The 25,509-nt window shown below is 34.8% G+C and overlaps 2 protein-coding genes across 2 annotated transcripts in view; one reads left to right on the forward strand and one right to left on the reverse strand.

The window, feature by feature from the left end:
* Nucleotides 1-4,107, forward strand: part of ZDHHC2 (zDHHC palmitoyltransferase 2) — a 60,164-nt gene extending 56,057 nt beyond the window's left edge. Inside the window, exon 13 of the mRNA XM_012785003.3 lies at nt 989-4,107. The gene's annotated coding sequence lies outside the window, so the exon portion shown is untranslated. The remainder of the gene's footprint in view (nt 1-988) is intronic.
* Nucleotides 4,108-5,308: 1,201 nt separating this feature from the next.
* On the reverse strand, nt 5,309-25,493 carry CNOT7 (CCR4-NOT transcription complex subunit 7). Its single transcript, XM_012785004.3, has 7 exons — nt 25,300-25,493; nt 23,615-23,827; nt 21,587-21,780; nt 14,774-14,935; nt 11,233-11,377; nt 8,522-8,632; nt 5,309-6,941 (listed from the first exon to the last, which is right to left on the reverse strand). Exons 2-7 carry the CDS (start codon nt 23,729-23,731, stop codon nt 6,813-6,815), a joined length of 858 nt encoding a protein of 285 aa, XP_012640458.1. The 5' UTR covers nt 23,732-23,827; nt 25,300-25,493; the 3' UTR covers nt 5,309-6,812.
* Between the last annotated feature and the right edge of the window lie 16 nt (nt 25,494-25,509).

Here is a 25,509-nt window from a genome sequence, read left to right on the forward strand (position 1 = left end):
GTGCCAGAACATAGGTTTTCAATAAACATTTGATAGGTGACAAAATAACAACGTTGAAATTAAAACTCTCATAGGAACCTGATTTTATTTGAATATTTGACATTAGTAGTCATAATAACCAAATAGCAGCATGAATCAGCTGCATAGACCTAAAAAATCCTAATGATTCTCTGATACTATAGTTTCCATTCTATTGACATAACTAGTGGTGGTCAAATGTTTTGGTTTTGTAATTAAATTTTTCCTAAGGTAGCTAATAGATACTAGACTTTTAAAAATTGTTTTTCCTGCTTTACATCTCAGATTTGCAATTCATTCAATTTACACTTATATTGAATAATAGCTTGATATTGATGTGCCTAATTTAATCATGTTACTAAATGTTATCAAGCTTTTTCTTCTTGTTTTAAATTATACTAGTGAATGATCTGTGGCCTTTTTCATAAAATGTCTTAGTTCAGCAGTTTCCAGATAGTTATGATGTGCCTAAACTCATAGAGGTGGATTGAATTTAGCTTACCTAATTTCCCCTGCTCATACAATGTAAGTAAAAAATACTGTGCTTCTATGCACATGAAGTTTCAAAATTATTTCCCTAAATCTCCTTTCCAACTCAGCTGCCACTCCCAAACTCCAGTTGGCCTCAAATGTAGAACATAGAACCCTGCCACTCAAACTGTGGCCGCTCAACAGCAGCACAAGCTTCACCTGGAAGCTTGATAGAAATGCAGAATCTTGGGCCTTCCCCTAGATCTACTAAATCAGAATCTACATGTTTTTGCATTTTCATAAGATTCCTTTTTGTATATGTAAGGTTTGAAAAGCACTGATCTAGAGGTCAGTATTCAAGAACGTGTCTACTGAGCCATTTAGCATAGAAATCAGTTATAATGAAGGATGTTATTGCAACAAGTAATGAACGATCTAGTTAGTTGTGGACTTTTTTATGGTTAACACAATATTTTCATGTTTTCTGTTTCATTTCAAGGTATCAATGCTGTAGAAGGATGGAAGCAACTTCCCATAGGAAGGTGCCATTGGTCAGTTGTCCTATATTCCTTTGGCTGGATATGCAGAATATGAATCAATTAGTTGTCTCCAAGCTGTTGCTTAAAATGTAACACATTTTTGATCCAATATACAGTTTGTTACAACTAACACAAATCCCTATTAAATATTAAAATATTTAATTAATTAAATTAATCAAAAGGGAAAATATCTTCTATCAAAAACCTAGAATAAATTCATGGGCCAGTTTTCAACAAATATTTGAGCAGCACAGTTTATCACATAAAACCCATTACTCATCTAATTTTCTGAGTCAGAAAATTGAGACTATTAAGATATTCTTTTTCCCCCCTCTGATGTGAGTCCAGCTTCAGACTGAGTGGCCTGTAATAAACATGAATTCATTACAAAGTCCAAAGTCCAAGTGACCTACAGTTGAAGATCCCCATCCATTTTTGCCAGACTAATCTAATTCCAGTCTTTGTTCCCTGCTGGAAAATAAAGGTGAACATTGAAGCTTGGGCTCACTGATAAAGCAACTGGCTAAAAAAACTTTTGTCAAAACTAATACATTACTATTACATCAGAAATATATTTTCATCTCTTCTAGGGGGGAAAATTCACAATAACAATTATGAAAATTGTTTTATGGCATTCTTTTATCTGTTTGGCTTTTTAGAAATCTCTTTTTAGGTTATTTCTCCTCTTGAACATAAGTAAAAATACCGAATTTCTGTTAAGAATTCCTAATAGGTCAACAGATTAATCCTCTGTTGATACCTATATTATGTGTGTCCTCTCATCAAAACTATGATAGTTAAACTATATTTTTCTTCAAACACCCATTAAGATTAAATTATGCAAATCATTAAACAAAAATCATGTAATTTTGGAAATTGAGTTTAACAGGAACTAAATGGCATGCTATTTGGAAATTTAGTTTAACATAAACTAGAGTGGTGTGTCTGTTGATGCCAAAATGTTCAGCTTCAGTATATATATTAATACTAAGAAGCTCTTGTGCCTTGTATGCACTATTTAAAAAAAGAAAAAAGTTTTATTTTTTTTTTTATTTGAATGAAGTATACATTTTGTAAAAGTTAACAATTAGAATAAGCTGTATACTTTTTTGGTACTGATTTTGAGTATTTAAAGCAGATTACCTTTTAAAACTACACAGCTAAGTAACTGGTATTTAATCAAAGAGAAAATGGTATTTAATCAAAGAGAAAATGGTAATACATTTTCCAAAATCTTTGTTAAGACAAAAATTCAACACAAAATAAACTAGAAGACCAGAAGATAATGGAGTAAAAGATCTGTACAATTACTCATCCTTGCTAAAAATGTAGTTTTATATTAAATGTGCTTATGAATGAACCAATGTCAGAAATGAACCATCTTATAGTTCACTGAATGCAATTCTTTGAACAGCAGGATGGCAGTCTTTTTCAGATTTTTTTTTAAACTAAAGAGTTTGATCTGACAATCTGCTTCAAGAAATCTCAGAATATACGATACATTTTTACTTTTATCTTAAAGCACTTTTTGGTCATTTTTTATTACCTGAAGTGCCAGACTGGAACTTATGTATAAGCTACTGCTAGAAGTCTTAAGGTAACAGCAGCACATGATGTATTAAGAATTATATGCAGCCAGATTTTTTTTTTTTCAAAGCACATTACTATAGCTGTTTTCCTGGACAGGATTCTGTTAGGTAATCCCTTTTGCCAAACTGAAAGCTAGAAAAGATGGAATTTTTATTATCCTATACTCTGCTACAGTACTGTTAATCTACCCCTTTCCCTTCGGTCTTTTATGTAATTATTTAAATATATAAGTCAATACAGATTAAAAGCAGATTTCAAAAAGTTTTTTAAAAATTAAAAATTTTCATTATTGTAATGGTTCCCTTTCTGTTTTCATATAGTGAATAACCTTCAAAGGGTTTTTTGTTCAGTTTTGTTAATTGTAATAGGTTATAATTTTTAGAGATGATTTATGCTCATTTAATATGCAGTATAAATTTATCTGAGTGAACAAAGTACCAAATAAATAGACCTACATTTTGTACATATTTATAAAACTTTACCTTAAGAGGCAAATTTATAAAATTTACCTTTAAGTATTTTACTTTAAAAAATTTAATAGCTTAACTCAAACTTGAAGAAACATACTTTAACTGTTCTGATTGTCCATTACTCTGATAATTTTGACTTTTCTTGTTTTTAGAGATTTTATCATACAGGAATCAAGATTTAAAAAATTTTTCATTTAAAAATATTGTAGAAATACTTCATATACCTTAGTCAACTATTTGCTATTGCATAGTGGAAGAGGATTGTTATTTCAAAGGTAAATTTAAAAACATTTGCATCTGACTACAATGACAGTGCATTTAAGGAAGAGCATATCCATGAATTCATTCCTCATGTACCCAAATAAAGTGGTTGGTCACCTTCATTAACTGTCTATATGAAATTGTGTACTTTGTACTGACAATATAAATTACTTTAAAGATACACTCTCTTGTTTAACAGGGCTACTAATGGCAAAATTCATGTCTACAACATGGACATAATATGTTTTTTGGGGAAGGGTGGTGGAAAGATGAGGGTAATTACTCAGTAGTTAAATGATACTGAGGACAAGTAGACTATAAAACTCAAGTACACTGTAATCAATAGACAACAATTGGAAATATGGCATATGTTTGACAACTATCTTAACTAGTGAAATCAAAGGTATAAATCATGTTTATAAAAAGGCTAGCAATTGGCCAGGCGCTGTGGCTCACGCCTGTAATCCTAGCTCTTGGGAGGCCGAGGCAGGCAGATTGCTCAAGGTCAGGAGTTCGAAACCAGCCTGAGCAAGAGCGAGACCCCGTCTCTACTATAAATAGAAAGAAATTAATTGGCCAACTGATATATATATAAAAAAAAAAAATTAGCCGGGCATGGTGGCGCATGCCTGTAGTCCCAGCTACCCGGGAGGCTGAGGCAGAAGGATCACTCGAGCCCAGGAGTTTGAGGTTGCTGTGAGCTAGGCTGACGCCACGGCACTCACTCTAGCCTGGGCAACAAAGCGAGACTCTGTCTCAAAAAAAAAAAAAAAAGGCTAGCAATCATGTGATTCATGCTTCAAGAAAACATATGAAAAAACTATTACTCCATTATATTATAAACTAGCAAATCTTCCCTGTTTTGAGATACACGTAAATTTGCTGGGCTGACTCTGAAGTCATACTGTATTGTATATTTTTGCATATACTTGTATTATCAAAGTGAGGGTTTTTTTAAAAAAAACCTACATACAAACCTACCTCAGAAAATGGTAAATGTAAAGCAACTTACACTGTAAACCAGGATGAAAGTATCTCCCAGTTCAACCTTCCCATCCTGCCACAGGCTACAAATTGTGATCTGCGGATATTTTCACAGAAGTGACACATTTCAACAAGATTTTTCAAAAATAACGTATGTCTCTAGGTAAGATCCTTCTGTGTAAACTGAGTAGAAAACCACCTGGTTTAATCTTAACCAAGTGTTTTACACCCTCTTGCACATACTTAGTCAATACAACACATATTTCCACTCCAACACATTCATTTTATAGAAGTGAGGTCACATCTTAGGTATTCATAATTTGATTCCACCCCAGGTTGTTTACCCAAAGGAGCCACTGCATTTGGCAATGCAGATGAAATGGCAGCGAGGACAGATACCGAACCTTAAGTTACCTCTAGTAGAGGGGTAGGCAAACCTTTTCTGGAAAAGGTTCCAGAGTAAATACTTAAGGCTGTGCAAGCTAAAAGACAAAATCATTAAGTCAAACCATCATAAGTCAGGGACTGTTTGTACTTTCAGAAACAGAAACCAAAATTGATACAAGTTACAAAATTCAGTAATTATGCGGCTACTCAAAATAGGGACTTCATAATCCCTATTTTGTTTAAGTAGGTGAAGAGCAAAATGAAAAGAAACCAATTAGAAACTTGCACTGTGTCAGCTTTAAAAAGAAGCCACAGTAAGTTATACCAAAAATGTATTTATTTTGTAAGTTCTTCAAAATAAATGCATTCCTAGAAGGTAGAAATAGAAATGGTACCTAGTCGAGGTACTCATGAGGAACAATAGGCCTACACTCTTGGTGTGCAGAAGGGTAAAATTGATTTTTCAGTTAAAGGACTAATAGTCACCTATGGCTAATGAAGGAAGTTATTGAATTCTGTTCAGCTGCCCAAATAAAAAAAGAATATTCCCCAAATAAATATTTCTAAAAATCACCAGTCATCAACATATATAAGAAAACATTTCTGAAGCCTTTATTTACAAAAGCTTTAAAAACAAATAATACCCTCTGTTTTGCAAATAATGTTTTGTTTAAAAAGGACCACCCAGTTACAGCATTATATCATGACTAAAGAATGTACAAGGGAAACAAACCAATGTGTCTAAAATTTGGAGAGTTGCTAATATTACTGATTGACGTGTAGATAACACACATTTTAACTTGTAGTCCATCATTTCAGGGTAGAGTTAATGATTACCAAAAGTCTTCCTACACATGCTCTGGTCTGGTCACATATTCTGCATGGCTAAATATTTCACAGTTTCTTTTGTCAATATATATAAAATAGATTGCAAAGATATACACAAAAAAATAAACAAGCATTACACTCCTCAGGTAATTTTATTAGCTATATATATATGAATATGTATATATATATTTTGTTGTTTTGCACCAAATCTTTCCATTATTTATCTTTGTAGCAACTATGAAAGCACAATTTTTGTCTTCTAATTTAATTTGGTACAAAATATACCTAGTCTTTTTATCTTTGGATTTTAATAAAATTGATTTGTGTTCTCAACAAATCAAGAGCATCATAAGTATGGCTATAAAATAAAAAAGCATGGGTAAACAGTGATGGAATAAAAAGAAGCGGATCAAGGGAAGTGTGCTATCATAAAATAACTGTAGCTTCAACATCTTGAACACCAGTTTCCTGGTGGATATTAAACATCCAATTACAAGGGATTTTCCCTGAAGGGTGTAAAGCCGGTTTGAAAATTCTTCAGTCACAGAGCAGCCTACACATGCCAATTAGAAACTGACAGACACTAGATGTGCTTGGAAGATTAACACTACGTACAGAAACAGCAGGTTACTAAGCTCCTCAGTAGTTTCTTGTCTTTTTTTAATTGTTGTTAGTCTTGCTGAGTTTGCACAATGAATGTGCTATATTCTGTGGGTAAAAAATAAGCAAATACTGTATAAAGTTGGCAGATGGTCATTTTTCCATCTCACTCTTCTAAGAGCAAGGAAAACCAAAATTTCTGATAAAACAGAGGATTTGAGTCAGAATCACTCTCTAAAGTGCAAAATTGATGGTCCACAAATCTCAAATAGCTAAAACTCCTGCAGAATGGAAGGGAGAGACATGAAACAGGGAAATAAATTACAGTCAGTGCTAGTTAATTTAGGAAAAGGGAAAAATAAACCAAGCTCAAGTAGGTAAAGTTTATCAAAATATTCAATATGATATAGCTTTCCCCACTGTTACACACGCTTGCTAACAAGTATATTAAATTAAGGCCAAATTTAACCTGAATGCGTTTCTGTTTATTAAGATCTGGGATAGGAACGGTCATACTTAGTACTGAAAAGGCAGAAAATAAAATGGGCTATGAAAGGGAAAAAAGAAAGGTACTGTCTATTGTCAAGGATTCAACCAGAGATAAAACCTATATACAAGCATGTGTGTAGCTTAAATAAAATAAAAATAAAAGGACTATTTCATGTCATGACTGCTTGTTGGCTTCCTCTTCATATGCATTCCCTGTGCCATTCTGTACATAGGATGAACCAGAACCAAGGCCATACAAATGACCACAATATTTGGCATCATCAATATGATCTTCAAAGAACATCTAAAAAGGAATTTTGAAGAAAAAAAAAAAGATAATTTTAACCAGAACGTACCATTTGTAATTTATATTTTAGCAATGTAAGTACTGACTGTTCATTAACTATAATGACAGCTCTTTTCTATGGTGTTCCTTTGAGATCACACATTTAAGGAACAAGATTAATGTCCTGAACAAGTACAGAGCTCAAAAGAAACCAAAGAGACTACAAAAAATTGTTATCAGTTCATGTCTTTTCCATTAACATTTAGAACACTTTTATGAGAATTTGTAATCATGGAAAAACGACAGACATTTTAACAATACTCAACAGTAAGAATGAATGAAAATAGCCAATAATGGGTGGGGGGAAGTTTAGGTTTATAAGTTGTCTTGAATCTATGTGCAAGGCTGGGCTGGCTACAAATAATCAAACCCTAAACATGTTATGGACAGTAAAATCTGAACATTCACATTAGGTTACTGTCCTTCAAGCAGCCAAGAAAAATAAAGATAAATTAGTACCAGAAATCCACCATTAATTAAACCATTTAGACATTTTTAAAATGCAAAGCTGAAAATCCAAAAGGTAGTTTTGATTCTCTAATGAAACACTGGGAAGGAATATAAAACAAATATTTACATGTCATGAATAGACAGTCCAAATCACTTCTGAATCAATGCTACTTGGCAAAACAACTTTAATGTTTTCTATTATTAATACATTTCTACAAAAAGTTTTAAATTCCCAGTCTCAGTCAATACTTTAATGTTTATAAGGATATACTTGAATGAATTCCAAAGCAAGTATTTTGCAAAAGGGAAAATTGTTTTGTAGGTAAAAAAGTCCATCCTATTTTGTTTTTGCACAACCAGTTTTCTTTTGTGTTTACCTATAGTGAGGTATACCTGTGCATATCATTTAATTAGATAACCTAAGAGTACACTTGGGATCATTAAATTTCATTCTTCCATACCTAACTTTTTTATATTTAAGGAACTTATATCTGCCTTTTGCCACTTAAGGAGAGTCTTCTAACGTGTTTTTTGATTGAACTACTACTTTAGACTTACGTAGAATTCAAAAAAACTCTTTGTAACTCAATCCTGTAAAAAGCATGAACTCTATGAAATCTTCAAAGCACTGAAGGATGGCAGAGCAAATTTTTTACTACCTGTGTAAAGCCTGAGAGAAGGCCGTGCTAGGGGAAACCTAATATACAGATTCCTTAACTTAGTAGAAGCAGCACTGATGTAGTCCATAGAAAGAACCTTGGAGTTCTCCCACTGGAATGTGTTTGACACTGGATAAAAGTTACTAGCTTGTTTTCTCACCTGAGAAATAATATGGTTGGACCCACATGACTTCTAAGGTAGTTTAAATTTTTGATTATATTAAGAACTTGTTATCCTGTTGAGCTACATTTCAAGATGACCTATTTTTGAATACTTTCATTCAAGTGCAATGGATGTAACTTACATGGTACCTCTAATTATATGTTTATTTAGTAAGTACTTATAAATGCCCCAAAACTTTTGCCATAAGATTTTTAATGTTCTCAACCTAACAACCAACTGAGAAAAAGGCACTGATGTCTTCATACTTCTCTCATTTTGAAAAAGGCCATTCCTGTGAGCAATGAATCAGATCCTGCCTGATGCTGTGGTCCTATTCGTTCCAGCTCCAATTGTTCAGCAACTTCTTGTAATCCACCCTAGAAAAAATAGAAATTGCTCATCAAAGAGAGAAACACTGCCAAGCCTGAATTCACAATTATAAACTGAGACACTGACCCAAATACAAATAAAATTTAGAATGTAAAGACAAGCCTTATGAAGATTAGGGGGAGATAACAAGTGAATTACTAATGTATTGGCTGAATGTAGGAGAAGTTTACCATTTAACCACTTCAGTATGAGCGTCGACTAGTTGACAGCCACAGATGAGCGTGCACAGCCAAGCGTCGACTGCAGTCAATAGCCACAGATGAACCGAGTGTCGACTTTAGCTGATAGCCGTGATATGACTTTTTCTAATTTTTCATTTATCAAAATAAAATTGTGAACTTTTAAAAATAACGTAATGAAAACATATATGTATATGTTACCTATTCTGATTTACATTACAAGTAAAGCTGCCTGTAAAGTAAAACAAGCTTTCAGTGCTTTAAAGCTTTCCTCATCACACAAAGGCAAAACGGATTTGTTGTCAATGCACAGCACAAGCTATCATGCAGACTGTGAGTGCCGGCTGTGGGCAAGGTTTCACGGCCGGTGAGCACCATACCAAAGTGGTTAACAGAAAATGAGATTGTAATTGGGAAAATTTATCTTTATCCTGTTTTTAAGGCATGTGATAGACAAATAACTTTCCTAAATGTAAAGGAGAAGCAGATCACACACAGGGCAACATTTATCAAGTACATTCATTCACAGTCTATCAATCCAGCAATAATTATAAAACTGAATAGCTAGTATAAAGTTTCTTTCAAATTTTCTTAAACTTCCCACCAAACCATCTCTAAATAGTTTTCATCTAAATTTTACAAAAAAAAAAAAAAAACCATTACAAGTAATCAAATCATTAAGAATTCACTAAATGCTGAACTATCATTTTGTAGTTAGAAAGAAAGAATATAAGCATAGTCCTTTGCCAGCAAAGTAAAAAAAAAAAAAAAAAAAAAAAAAGAATATAAGCATACAATTCCTGAGAAGGTCTGCTATAATCTGCCTATGTTAATATTGCTAAGATTAAGAAAGCTAATGAGAATGGAAAGAAAGGGAGAAAAAAGAAAGAAGCAAAGAGAGAAAGGAAAGAGGGAGGGGAATAAAGGAGAAAGAAACTAACACTACAACAAACAAAAATAAATTTCTCTCTAAATTGTTAAGGCCTCTACTAGCTAACTAGCCCTTCTCTGCATGACAGCTTGAAATAGTGCTTGCACAGCAGTTGTTTCTATGCTAAAAATAGCATGAGGATTAGGTATCATTAGCAGCTGCTTAGAGGAACAAAATAAAACTGAACAGAACAGTAAGGCTGACTAGCGGTCAAAATGCACCTTTGTCATTAACCTAAATTTTAACATGACAGCTCACTCAGGACATACTCTGTACTTAGAAATTTCCCAATTACATACACATAATGAGCAATAATTTGGCCCTCTGTTCCTGAAAAGTGTCCTTGTACAGACATGTCAATTTTAAAAAACATTTATCCAGACAGATTAAAACATGCAGGCCTTGGATTCTCAGCATGCAATACTTCCTGGGTGGGCTGAGTTTCTATAGGAAGGATAACCTACTGCAAGTTCACTTGTTGGAAATCCCCTCAAATTACACAGAATTCTGCTACTACAAACATAAAATAATCCTTCTTAATTTCCCTAGTTATATGCTAACTATATCCTGTTATTAGAAGCAAATAAACAAACTTCGGCCAAAAGACTGTGTCTCTTACAATTTTCAGTTCATCTATTTAAAGGAAAGTTTTCCTTATTCAATTCCTATATTGCTTCTTTCTGCTTAAAAGCAAAGTTCTTAAAGTCCTTATCATCCCGAAAAGTGTAACTTGACTTGTACTTCTAAAACCTGGTGTGAAGAAAACCTGATCAACCTTGGTTTCACTGAAGAAAGGAGAGACAATGTAAGTTCTATAAAGCAACCTAAATGTGTGCCTAAATGTGTGTTTCTTATTTTAGTTATAGCTTAAAATACATACACCTAAAAAAGATAAGAGCACTATATCCCAGGGGCCTGTGCAATCATAGTGAATTTATTTTCAAAATGAAGGAGCACCTTTTCTTATCAAAGAAATTTTCCTTTTGAAAGTATTAATATTTAGAAGTAAAAAATTATTATGCACACACTAAGCAGCGTCAGAATGGTTAGCTACTGTCTAGGCAGGACCCACACATTTATGATAGTACTTATCCATATCACATTGACATCTTTTGCCCAGGAAAAGCAAAAAAACCTTTTAGTACTTTAATCCTAGGAACACTATCCCATGACTAGTCCTCACATTCCTGTTCTGGTTCAGGATTTTCAATCTGACAAGCAATGACAAAAATCTGACCCTTAGCTTGAATTTTGTTGAAAACTTATTCTGCCAAGATATATTGAAGCTTTGGAAAAGGATTTCCTATCAAAGATTATTTATGCAGATAAAGCAGCACATGAACAGATAATATAACTTCATTTAACATAAAACTTAAAAATATAATTTTAAACAACGTATCAGCTTAGGATCTTATGTCAGTCACTTAGTCTGAATAATGTGCTAATTGTAGATAGATAATGCCACCTGAAGCCTTACTTTGAGATTTTTGCAGCTCTTCATGAGGTACTTCACATCATAAATGACAGGAAAAAATAATCGAAGGATCTCAAAGAAGTCAAGTTCTTCTTCAGGCAAGTTAGAGTTGGTCAGGATTTTGATTAAATAGCCAAAGTCATAACCACTACAAAAGGGTTAAAAGAATACAGAAGAGGGACATATAAATACCATAGATATGAAAAAAAAAATGGTTTTCTGATACAAATTTTAACCAAGTTGCACTAGAGACAAAAAGGGAAATCAATCAAAAAAGTGCATACAAGAATGGAAAAAACATATTTACAAATGCAATGGGAAAATGTCATAATCTTACACAAAATGCTAAGAACTTGTCACTTTATCAGAGTTATCAATACACAGATCTATACTACCAACCCACACCTGTAGTCACTAAAACACTATTTTGCTGATGCTTGAAGAGTATACTAAGACGAGTATCAAACTCCCCGTAGATGTCTCAAACAAAAATGATGGAAATAGAGAAATAAAGATGAATGGAAACTTGGCCAAAAATGTCAGAAGTAGGAGAACTGGCACTTGGAAAGCAAAAGTAATGCAAATCTTCCCATCTTTTACTTAAGGTGGCTATATACTTCAAAAGTCCAAGGAATAAATCGCTAATAAAGAATTTTCACCTCCCTTAAGCAAACTTATTAAGGGAAGTGAACAATTCTCCTCCCTCACAATTCTGTTCCTATCTCAGTATGGCTCCCCAAGAGATATTTATTAATGAGAATGTTGCCTAAGAAAGACAACAAGATACTACAGAATGAGAAATACTATCCTGGATAATACAATACAAATTCCTACGCTCTCAAATCTAAGCAGTGTCAGAATGTTAGCCTCTGTCTAGGCAGGACCCACACATTTATGATAATACTTATCCATACCACAATGACATCTTTTGCCCAGAAAAAAAAACAGAAAACTTTTTAGTGATGTAATTTAATCCCAGGAACATTATCCCATGACTAGTCCTCACCCTTCTGTTTCTGGTTCAGGATTTTCAATCTGACAAGCAATGACAAAAATCTGACCCTTAGCTTGAATTTTGTTGAAAACTTATTCTGCCAAGATTTTCTGTCCCTGTCGTTTGCCCTTTCCATAGTTCTCTGTCTCCCTACACTCCCAGGCCATAGTCACATACTCCTTACTATCCTTTTCCCTTGTCCTTCTTTCCTTCCCGGACCTCTGACAGGAACGACGCCCCCCCACCCCCGCCCTTATGGAGCACAGGTGTTTTTTTGTACTATCCTTTAAAGTACATGGATAATTTCTCCAATGGCAAGAATCACATTTTAAAAATATCTTTCCTTCCTTGCACATAGTTGGAACTCCATAAATATCTGATGAGAGATGCTATTAACCCATCTTTTGGGGGAGACACAAACTAAAATTCTACTTATGTTCAGAATTTGATTTACAAAAGAAAAAAAGCTTTACCACTGAAGATCATTAAGGAATATCAATATACAAGCATTTAAGAACAGAAACTTTTAATGATATGTAGTGGAATAAGATCTTATCATAATATATCTCGATAAATATTAAAATACACCAGAGTCTAATTTGGCTTCTAAACCTCAAGAAGACATGAACCCTGTCTGTTTTTGTTTATCTTAATACTCCAGTGCCTAGCATACATTAGCAGTATTTGCTCAGAGTATTTTCTCATGAAAGAGTATGTCATACAGTAAAAGGACAGGTTAATACTTTCCAGTTCTTCTGTATGCACATGTCTAGGAAAGTAAAAAGAACTAAAAACAAAATGCTCCTTATATTGACAGTCTTAAGCCATATTTCCTGAGGTGGTTCAAGTGGAGAAGAGAAAAGATAATAGATGAGAACGAGTACACTCAGTACCTTCAACTCAAAAATTACTGCCTAGTGCTACATTAAAGTTGACTATATGAACAGTGCTTCACTATAACCATTCCACAAGTCAGAGGTAGAAACTCTACAGTGTGCAGATTTATATTTAAAAAGGAATATATGAAGTGGATCAAGTATTAGAGCATTAACACCTATGCTACACAATGCTTTTCAAGAACAGACCAAAAGGCCAAATAATCATTCCCTAGATTACTTTCAGTCCCTGGGTTGTCTGTTTAGTTTACTCAGATAGGAAAACACACCTGGAAGTCTATTTTCACAAAATGGAACTAATTTCCTTTCTAGAAATTCCTTTAACCCTTTGCACTCGGCTTGCTTTTTTCTTGATTCCTTTATTCTACTCGGGATTTAATTTTTTATATACCCCAGATTTCACAAAGCGTGGTAGTAGAATAAAAAACTGGAGTTTCTTTTCATACAAACTTATTTGGATTTTTTTATATTTCAAATTATTGATACATTCAAAGAGTAATTTTAATCTCTATAATTTTTCATGGTGTGATATTTTTTGAAACATTCACCCACATGAAGACCTGGCTTACATTCACATGTTTCGCAAATATAAATCGTCTCTCTTCTTCCTCCTTTGATTTTTCTGTTAGAACAAAAAACACGATCTTTGTGTTTTTTGTTAGGGTGAGAGGTGTGATTATATGGAGCTTTCCATCTAAACGTTGCTCTAAATTAGTGGATAATAATCTACCCCTGGAAGTTAGTGTACCATCTCTGCATTTACATTTTACTTGTCCTTTCATGCTAAGGAAAACAAGATACTGGAAAAATAGACAAAAATCCCCCTTCCCCCCCACGGTGCTCAACATACGAGCTGCTATCGATGCTAACCGTGTCAAGTCACACTCAACATCCGAGTGCAAAGGGTTAAATTATCCAGTTTTATTTTATATAATAAAGAATTCAAAACCACCACTTACTGAGAATATAGTGTGTATAAAGCACTTTACCTGAGGTTTTAAAGATATTACTATTGACCATTAGAACAAGTCTGTAGGATATTTCTTCTAAGGAGTACTTTCCCCATCACCCCATTTTGAAAAAAATTAAAATCCACATACATCCTTAGTATTTTCTTTGTTGTTTATTTTTCCTGATAGCACTTATCACTATCTAACAAATCACGATATGTATTTCATCATTTAAAAAAACTGTCTGCCTACCATGAGGACAAAGATTTTAGTCTGTTTTATTCACACCTTAATTCCTGGAATCTTATCACAGTGTCTGGCATATGTAGATACTCAATAAATACATACTTTTTAATGAATGGTTTCCCTTGTAAATCATTAAAACTAAATCTTAGAAATGTTAAATAACCCTAAATACACTGATTCCAAATAACATTGCTGGATTTAAACCAAGTTCTTTGCATTTTTCCAGCCTGTTTTCTTTCTACTGTGCAACACTGCCTCTCACAGGCTAAAATGGATCCCATATTATTAAATTAATCTTTAACTAGACCAGCATTAGCCTTGTAAGAGTTAGGAGACAGCAGTATAGCAGTAAATTCTTTCTAGAACTAATCCTGAAATTGCTGACACAGTGACCCAAGCAAGAGTGAAGCAGGTATGAGATGGAAACACAAATGCCATTTTCCATGCAATCTTTTTACCTATGAAATGACAACCATTTGACCCCTTCACAGAGGACTACTCCCGAAGTCATAAGAAGTTCTGCAAAGTACTGGGTCTCAATTCCTTCCTCTTCATGTTTTTTAAACTGGATACCAGATGTTGTTAGTAGCTCTATAGAGTCCTGGGCATACATGTCCTCCCTGGCAGGAGAAAGAAAGAGACAATAGTCAAAAGTGCCATTACTTCAGACAAACTGTTTTTCTCCCACTTATATCAACAATTATGGTGCCAGAAACTAGACAGAGGATTGGCTTGCCCAACTGTTCCAAATGCTTTACGTATACACGAGGAAAATACAATTTAAATATAAGGGTTGTTCTTTCAGAAAAGAGTGTCCAAACAATAAATAATCACTCAAATAGTCTGATGGTGAGATTTTAATATTTACTATCAACTCAATTTCATTAGCCTTTCATATATTACATAAATTTGGGTTTGAAAAAAAGGATCTTCTACTCACCAGGGGCTACCACCACAGAGTGAAAGACAAGTCTTTTCAAGGGCTCTCAGTCTCAGCAGCCACCTAATGCTGCCAGATGGCACTGCAGCCACAGCTATTAGGGGCTAGGCCATCTCCCCTGCTCTCAGCAGCACCAGGAAGGAGATCAAGTGAAAAAGATCTCACTTGGCTGAGTTAAACTACATTCCATCTTAAAGAAAAAGGAGATGGCTCCTCTCACAAATGTTGAGCCTTTCAAATAGCTCCAATAAACTGTTTAAAAGTAAGGACTCCGCTATAACAGCAACAATTTCTTCCAACAATACTAATCCTAGAATATTGCCTTCTAAAATCAAGCCAGGAAATCTGAATATAAAATAATCCTTCAAGATTTCATTTAAGCCAAAAAGGAAGTCATCTCTAATTTCCAAGCACAAATACATGGGTATCCAAAATATTGCAATATTAAATCAAAAAAGGTTATAAAAATGCAGATATGTTTTTGAGAATAAATGAAAAAGTATTCTGTGAACTTGCCATTTAACTTTTTGTACACGTTTGAAATTATAAGAATACTGGTTTCCACCACTTAGCAAAAGAAATGGTTTATCCTCTAGAAATCAACTTACTTCTAAATGTCTGAAAAATAACAAAGGTAAAAACTGAAATATTTAAAAACAGAGGAGAACCACAACAATCACTTTAAGTCAAAATTTTCCCTGGAAAATCCTTTAGGAAGGGTACCTGAAGAAACCCCAATATAAGTTTTTATCAGTTAACCTATATATATTATTGGTTTTGCTATACTAAAAATGTGTACCTTCAAAAATCAGACTCCCACTCATCAGGTCCCCGTGGTCACAGTGAGGCCTGCTGCAGCAACCACAACCAACCAAAAGTATCACAGATTCATCTCCAGGCTCACGTTATCCTTGGCCATATGTTCCATTTACTGTTATTTCAGTTTGTTGTCTCCCTCCCAATCAGAATGCAAGCTTCAAGAGGACAATGATTTTTGTCTGTTTTGTTCAACGTTTTACCACCAGATCAAACAATACATGGATGAAGTGGAATAGTGAGTGTTTCACTGTTTAAATCAGTATTTCCCAAACCTGCCCAGTGATATTCACACACAGATCTTACCAAAAATTCCCAAGTCCCACTGAAGTCCCAAACCTGCTCAATCACAATCCCCAGGTGAGAGACCTGGATGAGTACCTCAGGTATTTTATAATCAATTAAGTTTGGTATACAAAGATGTGCATATAAATGTCTTTTTTTTTTCCTGCACAGTTCATGTAGCTCAATTCAAGTAAGTTCATGTACTCACATCTACATTTCATGGGATTGAATATTTTATCATTTGGAACCAATCTCATGCTTTATAATATCCAACTCGTAAGAAAGAGAAAGTTGGAAACCCCACACAGGTAAGCTAAATCTGCAGATAGGATGAAGAAAACTTCCTGGGTAAGGAAAACTTCATAATTGTTATGACTCAATTCTCCAAAACAGTAGATCGCCCCTTTCCAAAAGCATCCATTTCAAGTTTTTAAACCTTTCCATTCAGCCTTCCTGACCTCTAAAAAATCATAGCAAATGCAGGGAAATAATATTAAAACACTACACTAACCTCAAAAAGGAATTAGCATATTATTTAGTCTAAATATAAGATTTAGTCAAAATATACAGATGCTGGCATTGGCTTACTAATTTTAAGATTAGTGTATTCAGGATAGTAATGAACAGTAATGTGATCTCTTCCAAGACTAAAGTTTAATCAGCTACTGAAGTGTAAGGTAACAAAACATCCAGCTACAACTGAACATTAATGAAAACTACACATAGATTTCTATAAAAGGTTTTCCAAAAAAGCAGAGATGCATGACTATCCTTCTCATGTAATATCCCAAAGATGCAAACTAACTAGGTAGGTAGAAGACAATAAATGCATCGAAATTACCTCTTTCTACAAATACATAGCCTACTACACAAATTCACATTTCTAAACACAAAGGTTAAAGACTTTACAATTTGGAAATGCCCTCCACCTCAAATCACTCTTGACTTAACACACAAGATACTCACCAAAGGGTTTATAAAGTACTTTTCCAACAAGTTGCTCACTCTAGTAAGTACTTCTCTTTATAAACAAAATTAGTTTCTTAAAAATACAAACTGTGATATATTTAAATTTATGCTAAAAATCATAAAAGGCAAATAAACTGGAATACAGATTAACACAAATATACAGACATTTACTAAACATAATATTTAATCAACTCAAATAAACTGATAAGAAGAACCCAAAGATGCTATAGGCTGTTTTCCTACCAGGCATTGTCCTACAACTATTAGATGACAAATGAGCCAACTAGCCCAAATAAAGAGTTTAAAAGTCAGAATTCTCTTTCAACACTATATTCAGAATATTTGTCAGTTTTCCTTTCTTCATGAAATTAACTGTTCCATAGGCTATAAGACTTTACCTCATTGGTACAGATCTATTAAATTCCATCTACTCTTCTACCCAAGTAAAATGACTCTCCTGGAGCACTTTATTCCTCTCTATCTTTCCCTGAAGAGTTCTCATCATTTTTCAGTTCTCAAATTCAATGACAGAAAGAATGACAGCAAGAAAGAAAATTCACAAATCTCTTTAGGTTTGGGTACACTCAATATCTTCTAATTCTCACAATCTGAAGTTCCAAACCAGTTGTCTATAATCTCCTACTGCCTATTCCCCAAATCTCATCTTTCTACATGATTGTAAAAGATTTCTCTCTCTGTATCGTCTTTTACTTACAATCCTCTGCAACTTCCATTTCATACCTAAGAATCTTACAATTTATTAATTCATACTGATTGATCTTCAACAGCCAGCACCAAAATGGTCACTTCCTGAAGTATCAACAAGACACTCTGCCAAATCCAAGTCTTCTAACTTTTCTTCTGACACGACAAATTGTTTAACAGTCATCTTTGTCTCTATTAAACTTATCAATTCTTATTTAAATTATTCCAGCCTTTCTCTTCTCCTAATATCCTTTTACTACCTTAGACTTTTTCACACTAATCTATCACTCCTGGAATACCAAAAGACTCTTTTAACTTATTGTCAACTGTCACTTCAATTCTGTTCTGTTCTCTCTCTTCTATAATTTCTGTACTTGCTCTTAAACACAGAGAAACATAGGAAATTGTAAAGCCCTAATTAAATATTTGTGGGTTCAAGTACAGCCTGGCCCTTAGACTTGGTTTGCCATTTCCTTCTTTTACACTTATCTTACTGACTCCTTTGCACAGGATGGTAATAGTTTCAGACCTCATTCTTTAAGCTTCCTTCAGACCTTGTTCTATACGCTTCCAGTAACACCCCTCCCCTCTTTCCCTCAGCACACGACTTCACCCCACATTTGCTTCTAAAAGAAATATCAATCATCAACATTCCTATCTTTCCATCTACCCGTCTGTCTTGAGATCTTTCGCCTTTAGATTCAAATATAGCTCCCCAGATCATCAAAGGTAACTGGTACTAATACTATTCCACACCATTTCTCAAAGGACTTCTCAAGTGTATATCCTTATCCTGAACAGCCTGCAACTCCTTAATTAACCCTTTAACCTTCAAATATGCTTGTGCATTATCTGTAAAAAAATGAAAGCAACCCTTCCTTTGATTCTGCTTTCCCTTCTACTTATGGCACACTATCTCCTTTTTGCTGCAATTTTCATTAAATGAAATATTAGATTCCTTCCTGTTACCGCTGAATCCAAGTGCCCCTGTAATTTCTACCAATCTATTAAAATGATTCAAATATCAAGAATTACTGCAATCACCAAAACTAATGACTTTTTTAAAAATTTGTTTTCATCCTCTTTGACTTGTCCATGAAATTGTGTCCACAGATTGCTTTTCTTCTCCATAGCTCACAAATATTCTATTAATACTTTAATTTTCATGTATATATATCAACTCCAAATTCAATCTGGAGAGAATTCCCATATGCTGATTAATATTTAACAATTCTAATTCTTGATCTCTGACAATAAGGAGCAGACAGAAGAGTTACGGAAACACTAAGTTATAATATCCATTACAGTTTTCCTCAACACTATATCCTTAGCGTCTAGCACGGTAGCTGACACGTTCATTCTAGACACTCAATAAAAAAGTCCATTTTCATCCTTCTTCAAAATTTCCAAGATTCTATTCATGGCGCTCTCTCTTTATATTCGGCAGTATTGGTTTTATCTTCTAACTGATCTTTCCTCCTTAACATTTTTCACTATATCCTTCCCCTTAAACATCTCCTAACATTAGTGTAAAACTTGGTAGTAAAACTATAGTAGCCTTCACCATGTAAAAAAGAAAACAATGTCACTCAGAGGCTTCACTAAGAAAGTAGTTATTACCAGAACAAAGATGTTTCTAGAAAAGAAAAATCAATTTTACCAGAACTGAGACACTGATGGGTCACCTCCTACTCATGTACTGAGATCATGACAGTATCTAATTTCAAAACAATGTTCTAATTATTAGCTTGAAAAAAAAGCCAAGTGAAATGGTAAAGAACTCATTTTTTTAAAGGACATTTTAAAAGGACATTTCATCATTTGAGTAAAGGAAAGAAGGCAATCTTCCCAGCATTTCAAAGATGTAGTCCTTATAAAAGGTTATCAGTTTGAGTAGACACGAGTACTTTTTACCCTTTATAAGGTTCTGGAGAGTATATTATTAACATTAAACCCAATAGAGTGAAATGGAGAGTCAGGCTAAATACAGTGCAATTATAAGCCATACTACAGTACCACTGACACCACTACCCTCTAAAATCATCACCCCTGCTTTTTGTTAGATTGTGTATGTTAAATAAACAGCATGTTATTCAACAAAGAAGAGAAACAAAGAATTCTTACACTGATATTACCATTAATTTTTATACAGCTTCTTTTACTATTTTTCAAATCAGATGCTAGATCACATTACACAAAGATAGGCCATAGTATACAAGGACACTGCAATATTTCAACATACATCACTTAACATTGTTGAAAGGTTCTTGGAAATGGCAATATTATGCAAAATGACACATAACAAAACCAATTTTACCACAGGCTAATTGATATTACAGAAACAAGAGTTAAGTTCCTACAATATATTTCTAGTCACAAAAACATCACCGAACTTCTAATTAAAGACCAAGCACTTCAGTAAATGTAAGCTATACATACATTTAAGAAAGATTAATAAAAACAAGACAATTATTTACCCATTATTCCAGTTGAGGGTGAAGGGTGGCCAGAGCCTATTCTGGCAGCTCAGGCCCCAAGGCAAGAACCCACCCTGGATAGGACACCTTTCCATGGCAGGGCGCACTCACACACACACCCACACTCACTCAGACTGGGACAACTTAGACACTTCACTTAATGTGCAAGGCTTTAGGATGTGGGAAGAAACCGCAGTACCTAGAAAAAACCCACACAGATGTGGGGAGAACATGCAAACTCTACACAGACAATAGCACCAGCCAGGAATCGATTTTTTCCTTATTAACATTATAATGAAATGATGTTGAACAAAACAACATTATTTGAGGACCTGCTGTGCTTAGAATAAGTGAAACATTTTATTTCCTCAACTTGTAGTTTGCAAATAATCTGCCCTTACCCAAAAATACTCCAAATTTCTCTCAACTATCAAGCCTACTACTACCAATAATATAGAAGTATTATAACTAAGGAAATTGGGTTTAGACCCAGGGCTTGAGTTAGAATACACATTCTGACACATGAGAAACATGAGGTTCAAGGATACTAAGACTACTTGCATAATTGAATTAAGAGAGGTTTTGTGGGCAGACATTGGAACATACCATTATATAACACTGATTTAAAAAGAAAAATACACCCAAGTTTCTAAGAAATGTATTACTGTTTCTGACATGTAATCTACTCATAAACTGGAGTATGACTGCAATAATAATTTCTTTACAAAAAGGATCAATATTACAACAAAAAATCTATATTTAAAATTGCACACAAAAAATTTGAAAGTAAAACTAATGTGGTAAGATTATTTTTTCTATCAAGAAGTACTTTCAACATCCAAAGTTTTCCAAATTCAAAAAAGGTGGCAGGCATTTTTTAAACATAACATCTCTTAAAATCAAAGTACTTGAATTTTTTGTCCCATAATAAAAAAGAAACTTGAGCTTTTGATATTTTACATTTTTATATATTTCCAGGATAACTACACCAAATTCACTCAGAATTTCAACATACTTGAAGGAAATCAAATTCCTAAAATTAAACTAAATAAAATTTGGGTTATGTATTTCCCACTTACGTCAAATTAAACTTAAAATTAAACTGCCAAGTTGAAGTTCCTGGAGGGTATTCTCCTTGCTCATTCATAAATGTCAGTCCTAGCTGAATTATCTTTAACAAGTCTACATTACATCGCAATAGTTGGTACTGATAGTCAGCATTGCTCCTGAATTCTCCAATGGGTCTTGCAACCACACCTGGAAACTCGGTGTCCTGTAAAATAGTTTTAAGATTCATTATTTACTTAATAGTCACGAACACAATCACAAATTCTTAGAATAATTTTTGATGCAAGTGAAAGAATCCTGTTACAGATGATACTCTACTCCTTCATATTCAATTACAAAGTAACTTTTAACTAGAAAGAACATTACTTTTTAGACCCATAAAATTCTATAAACTTAATGACCTTTTCTCACTTTATATCAATAAAAAATTACTATGTATAAGATACACAGGATAAATGCAACCAAATACTGACTCTATACCCAACATGGGGGAAAAACACCATAAATTCCTATCTCACAAGGGGTATGTGAAACTCACAGTATTCCAATGCAAAGTGTCATGAAGAACTCGTTAAAAGAGTGGAAAATGTACTGTACTTCTCAACTGTTTCTCTAAGACAAGGTTTATCTCAACAATAAAACTCTCTAAGAAAAGTGTCATTAACCACCTAATTTCTTTGGCTTAAACAGTATTCTCTCTAGAGCTCACAGAAAGCATGTTGTCAAGAATTGCATGCCAGCCACTCATTACTATAGGATGTTATCACTATCTAATGTTGCTACTTCTTATCATCAAATGATCACTATGAATTTCCACTGGGTAAAAAAAAATTTCAATTCTGTGTAAGTATACCTTTATTAAATAGAATGCTACCTGTGTACATATATTCATATTTTAAACAACCGGCCCCTCCTCAAAGTGTACTTATTTTTATTTCTTTATATTAATAATACTGAGGAAATGATACATGAGTTTTTAGCATTAGAATCATTAAACTAGGGTTAAGACCAAAACCAAAATATCAAGCCAATACAAAACAGTAAAGAAATTAATATTTCTCTCAGTTCAGTCCAATTTAACAACCACTTTACTGGATACTCTACATCTTATGCTAAGTATGGAGGCAGAAAAGACGATAAAGATACCAACTCTTGCTTTATGGAGCAAATAATCTAGTGGATGTAGAAAACAAAGTGGCTGCAACAGATGTACAAGGTGCAACAATAAAGGAGAAAAATAATTAACCATGTATATACAATCTAGACAGACTGAACAGCACATGCAGAAGCAGAGTATGTTCACAGTATGTTCATGGAACTCCAGTGATAATTTTAAAAAAGATTGCAGGCCAACAACGTTTCACTGAGAGATCTGATTGTTTTGTTTGAGAAAGATATCTGGGAGCTCATCTGGTACTATCATCTAGGCCTTGGTGTTGCTAGGAACTGACCTAGTACTCACAGCTAGGACCTAATGTTCTCCTGTTGAACACAAACAATTTCACAGAACTTTAACATCAGACAATACCACTCTGTTTCATGTCTGAACAAGGACAAAAAAAATAAACCATGTGCAAACCACAAAAATGAGCAACTATCCTCATCCTGGCTAAATGAGTGACTTGCTTCTCTGTGGCTTTAGCATCACTCTAGTTGTCTCTCATTTCAATTAAGATTTATTAAGATACCCAATCATATAATTATTCCACCTTTCTGACAGCATCCGATCCATAGCAAAGCCCTGCTTCCTACTTAAGCCTTCCCTAAAACCATCTGAATCAAGCCCAAATCCTAAACTCCTTTCTAACACTCTCTTACTCAAATGCCACATGGTTCCCAGTGCATTTTCCCTCAATAAACCCAACCTATCAAATTAAGGTGTGATCCTAATGGTTTTTGGCTGGAGGGTACTGACAAATTTTTCTTTTCATGATTAAATTAACCCTCAAAAATCAACCAGAAGGACTGATTTTGAGGCTTAAAAAAATTCCTCTTCTTCCCGTGTAAGAAACATTTTAAAGATTTGGTCATGGGCATACCATAGCAACGTAATTGTATTTTCGAATAACTTGACGAATTTTCTTCATCTCTTCATCCAGGTTGCAAGCCCAAACTTCACAAATTCTTTGGCTATGATCTACAGTTGCTGCTGGCATAGTGAGGGCACAAGGGGGTCTAGATGCCAAGCATCAAAATGTTATACTTGATTGAAGAATTTTTTTCATAAAATACTTTATCCTTTATTTATGTACCTGTCAAAACAAAAACCAAAATAAAACCCAGATATATCAGAAATCTCAATCACAGAATAGTTGATTTGGTAGAAAACTAAGAGGTTATTTATTCAAAATCCTTGATTCATAAGAAAATCTAAGTTTAGGAAGTGACTTGTCTAAGGTCACACAGCTAATCTATTGGAAAAAAAGGACAACACAGATTTCGTCATTCTAATTTCACTGTCACTTAAAAATAGTGTTTTTTAACGCATGCATACTAATCATATTTTAATAACTTTCCACTAATTAAAGATTGCTCTGAGTTCAGCTCACCCTCGGCATGAAACTTTATGAAGCCATCCATTTCCAGATAAAACAGAGAAATTACTTACATACATGTGACAAGATGTTACCACGACAAACATAGTGTTTGCTTTTATACTCTTCACTGATATTCAAAGTTTCACTTGATTATAAAATCTACTGGAATTAATTCAAACCAGATTGGAGAAGACAAAAGTAAAACAATTTTTTAAAGATGTTGTCTGACAAAAAAGTAACAGCCACAGAAACTGTTCGAATGTTTGTAACTGCAGGAGGGAGAAAAGGCAACAGAATGTCTGAATTTTAAACTGTTTCTTTCTAATTTCCTAAAACTCGGAGCATTTTCCCTGGTTACCAAGGACAGATCTCACATTCCTGGTGCCTAAACACAGGGTTCATTCATGGTACATAATGATAACAATACAGACCAACACATGGATTCTCGGGCAGGGAAATTCCAAATGCTCCTTCATTTTCACATAAATTTGGAAAAAAAAAAACATAACGGTAAAAGAGGAGGGTCTTGTGACTGCCTTCTAAATTCTGAAGAGTCACAAATGTAACCGCGAATGCTCTAAGAAACCAAAGGAGATCCAGGACACCCCTCCTTTATAACTCTCCCCGCCCCGAGAAACACATAAACACACACACACTTGGCAAGATCCTGTAGTTTAACGTTGCTTCCCTCCACCTCTCTACTACAGTTCCAGAAGCCCCGAAGAGGCACCAAAGGCCTTCTCATTACTGGAGGTAGCATCTCCGTACTGCATGCTCCCGGAGAAACGAGAGGACAGCAGCGGCATTCAAGTCATAGACAACTCTCTTCCCTGGCAGAGACGGTGCCAAGATGCTGATAACATTTACTGGAGCCACACTGATTCCCAAACACTGCAGCGTGAAGGTGTTAAGAGCTGAGGATCTAGGCCACCGCCCTCCACTCCCAATTTCCGTCCCACATCGAAGCCCCAGGTACAAAGCCTTTACGTCATCACTCCGCGCCAACTCCTGGACGTACCCCCTACCCTAGTTACCCTCCCCCTACCAGCCGCTGAGCGCTTTCCTGCGCCCGCCGCACTCCAGCTGGCGCCATCGCGCACCCTCTCAGGTCCATCGTTCCCGCCCCCTTTCTACTTCCCCCAAGCCCGCCCCTCCCCCCGCAGGGCTGCGGCAGAAGCAAGATCTACTTGTGTCGCTGAGCTCGCGCTCCTCCTCCTCCTCCTCGCCATAGAGACAGCACTCAGCGGCGGTGGTGGTGGCGGTAGCGGCGGCGGCAGCGGGTGCCCCATAGACACCTCTCACCCAGTCAGGGGGAAAGGGGAGCCGGAGCTGCGCTGCGCCGTGCTGCGCCGTCGCTTTTCGCACGTCCTGGCGGGGGCGCTAGATGATGACGCAAC

This window comes from Microcebus murinus, chromosome 24 (assembly GCF_040939455.1).
Source record: "Microcebus murinus isolate Inina chromosome 24, M.murinus_Inina_mat1.0, whole genome shotgun sequence".
Lineage (NCBI taxonomy): Eukaryota > Metazoa > Chordata > Mammalia > Primates > Cheirogaleidae > Microcebus > Microcebus murinus.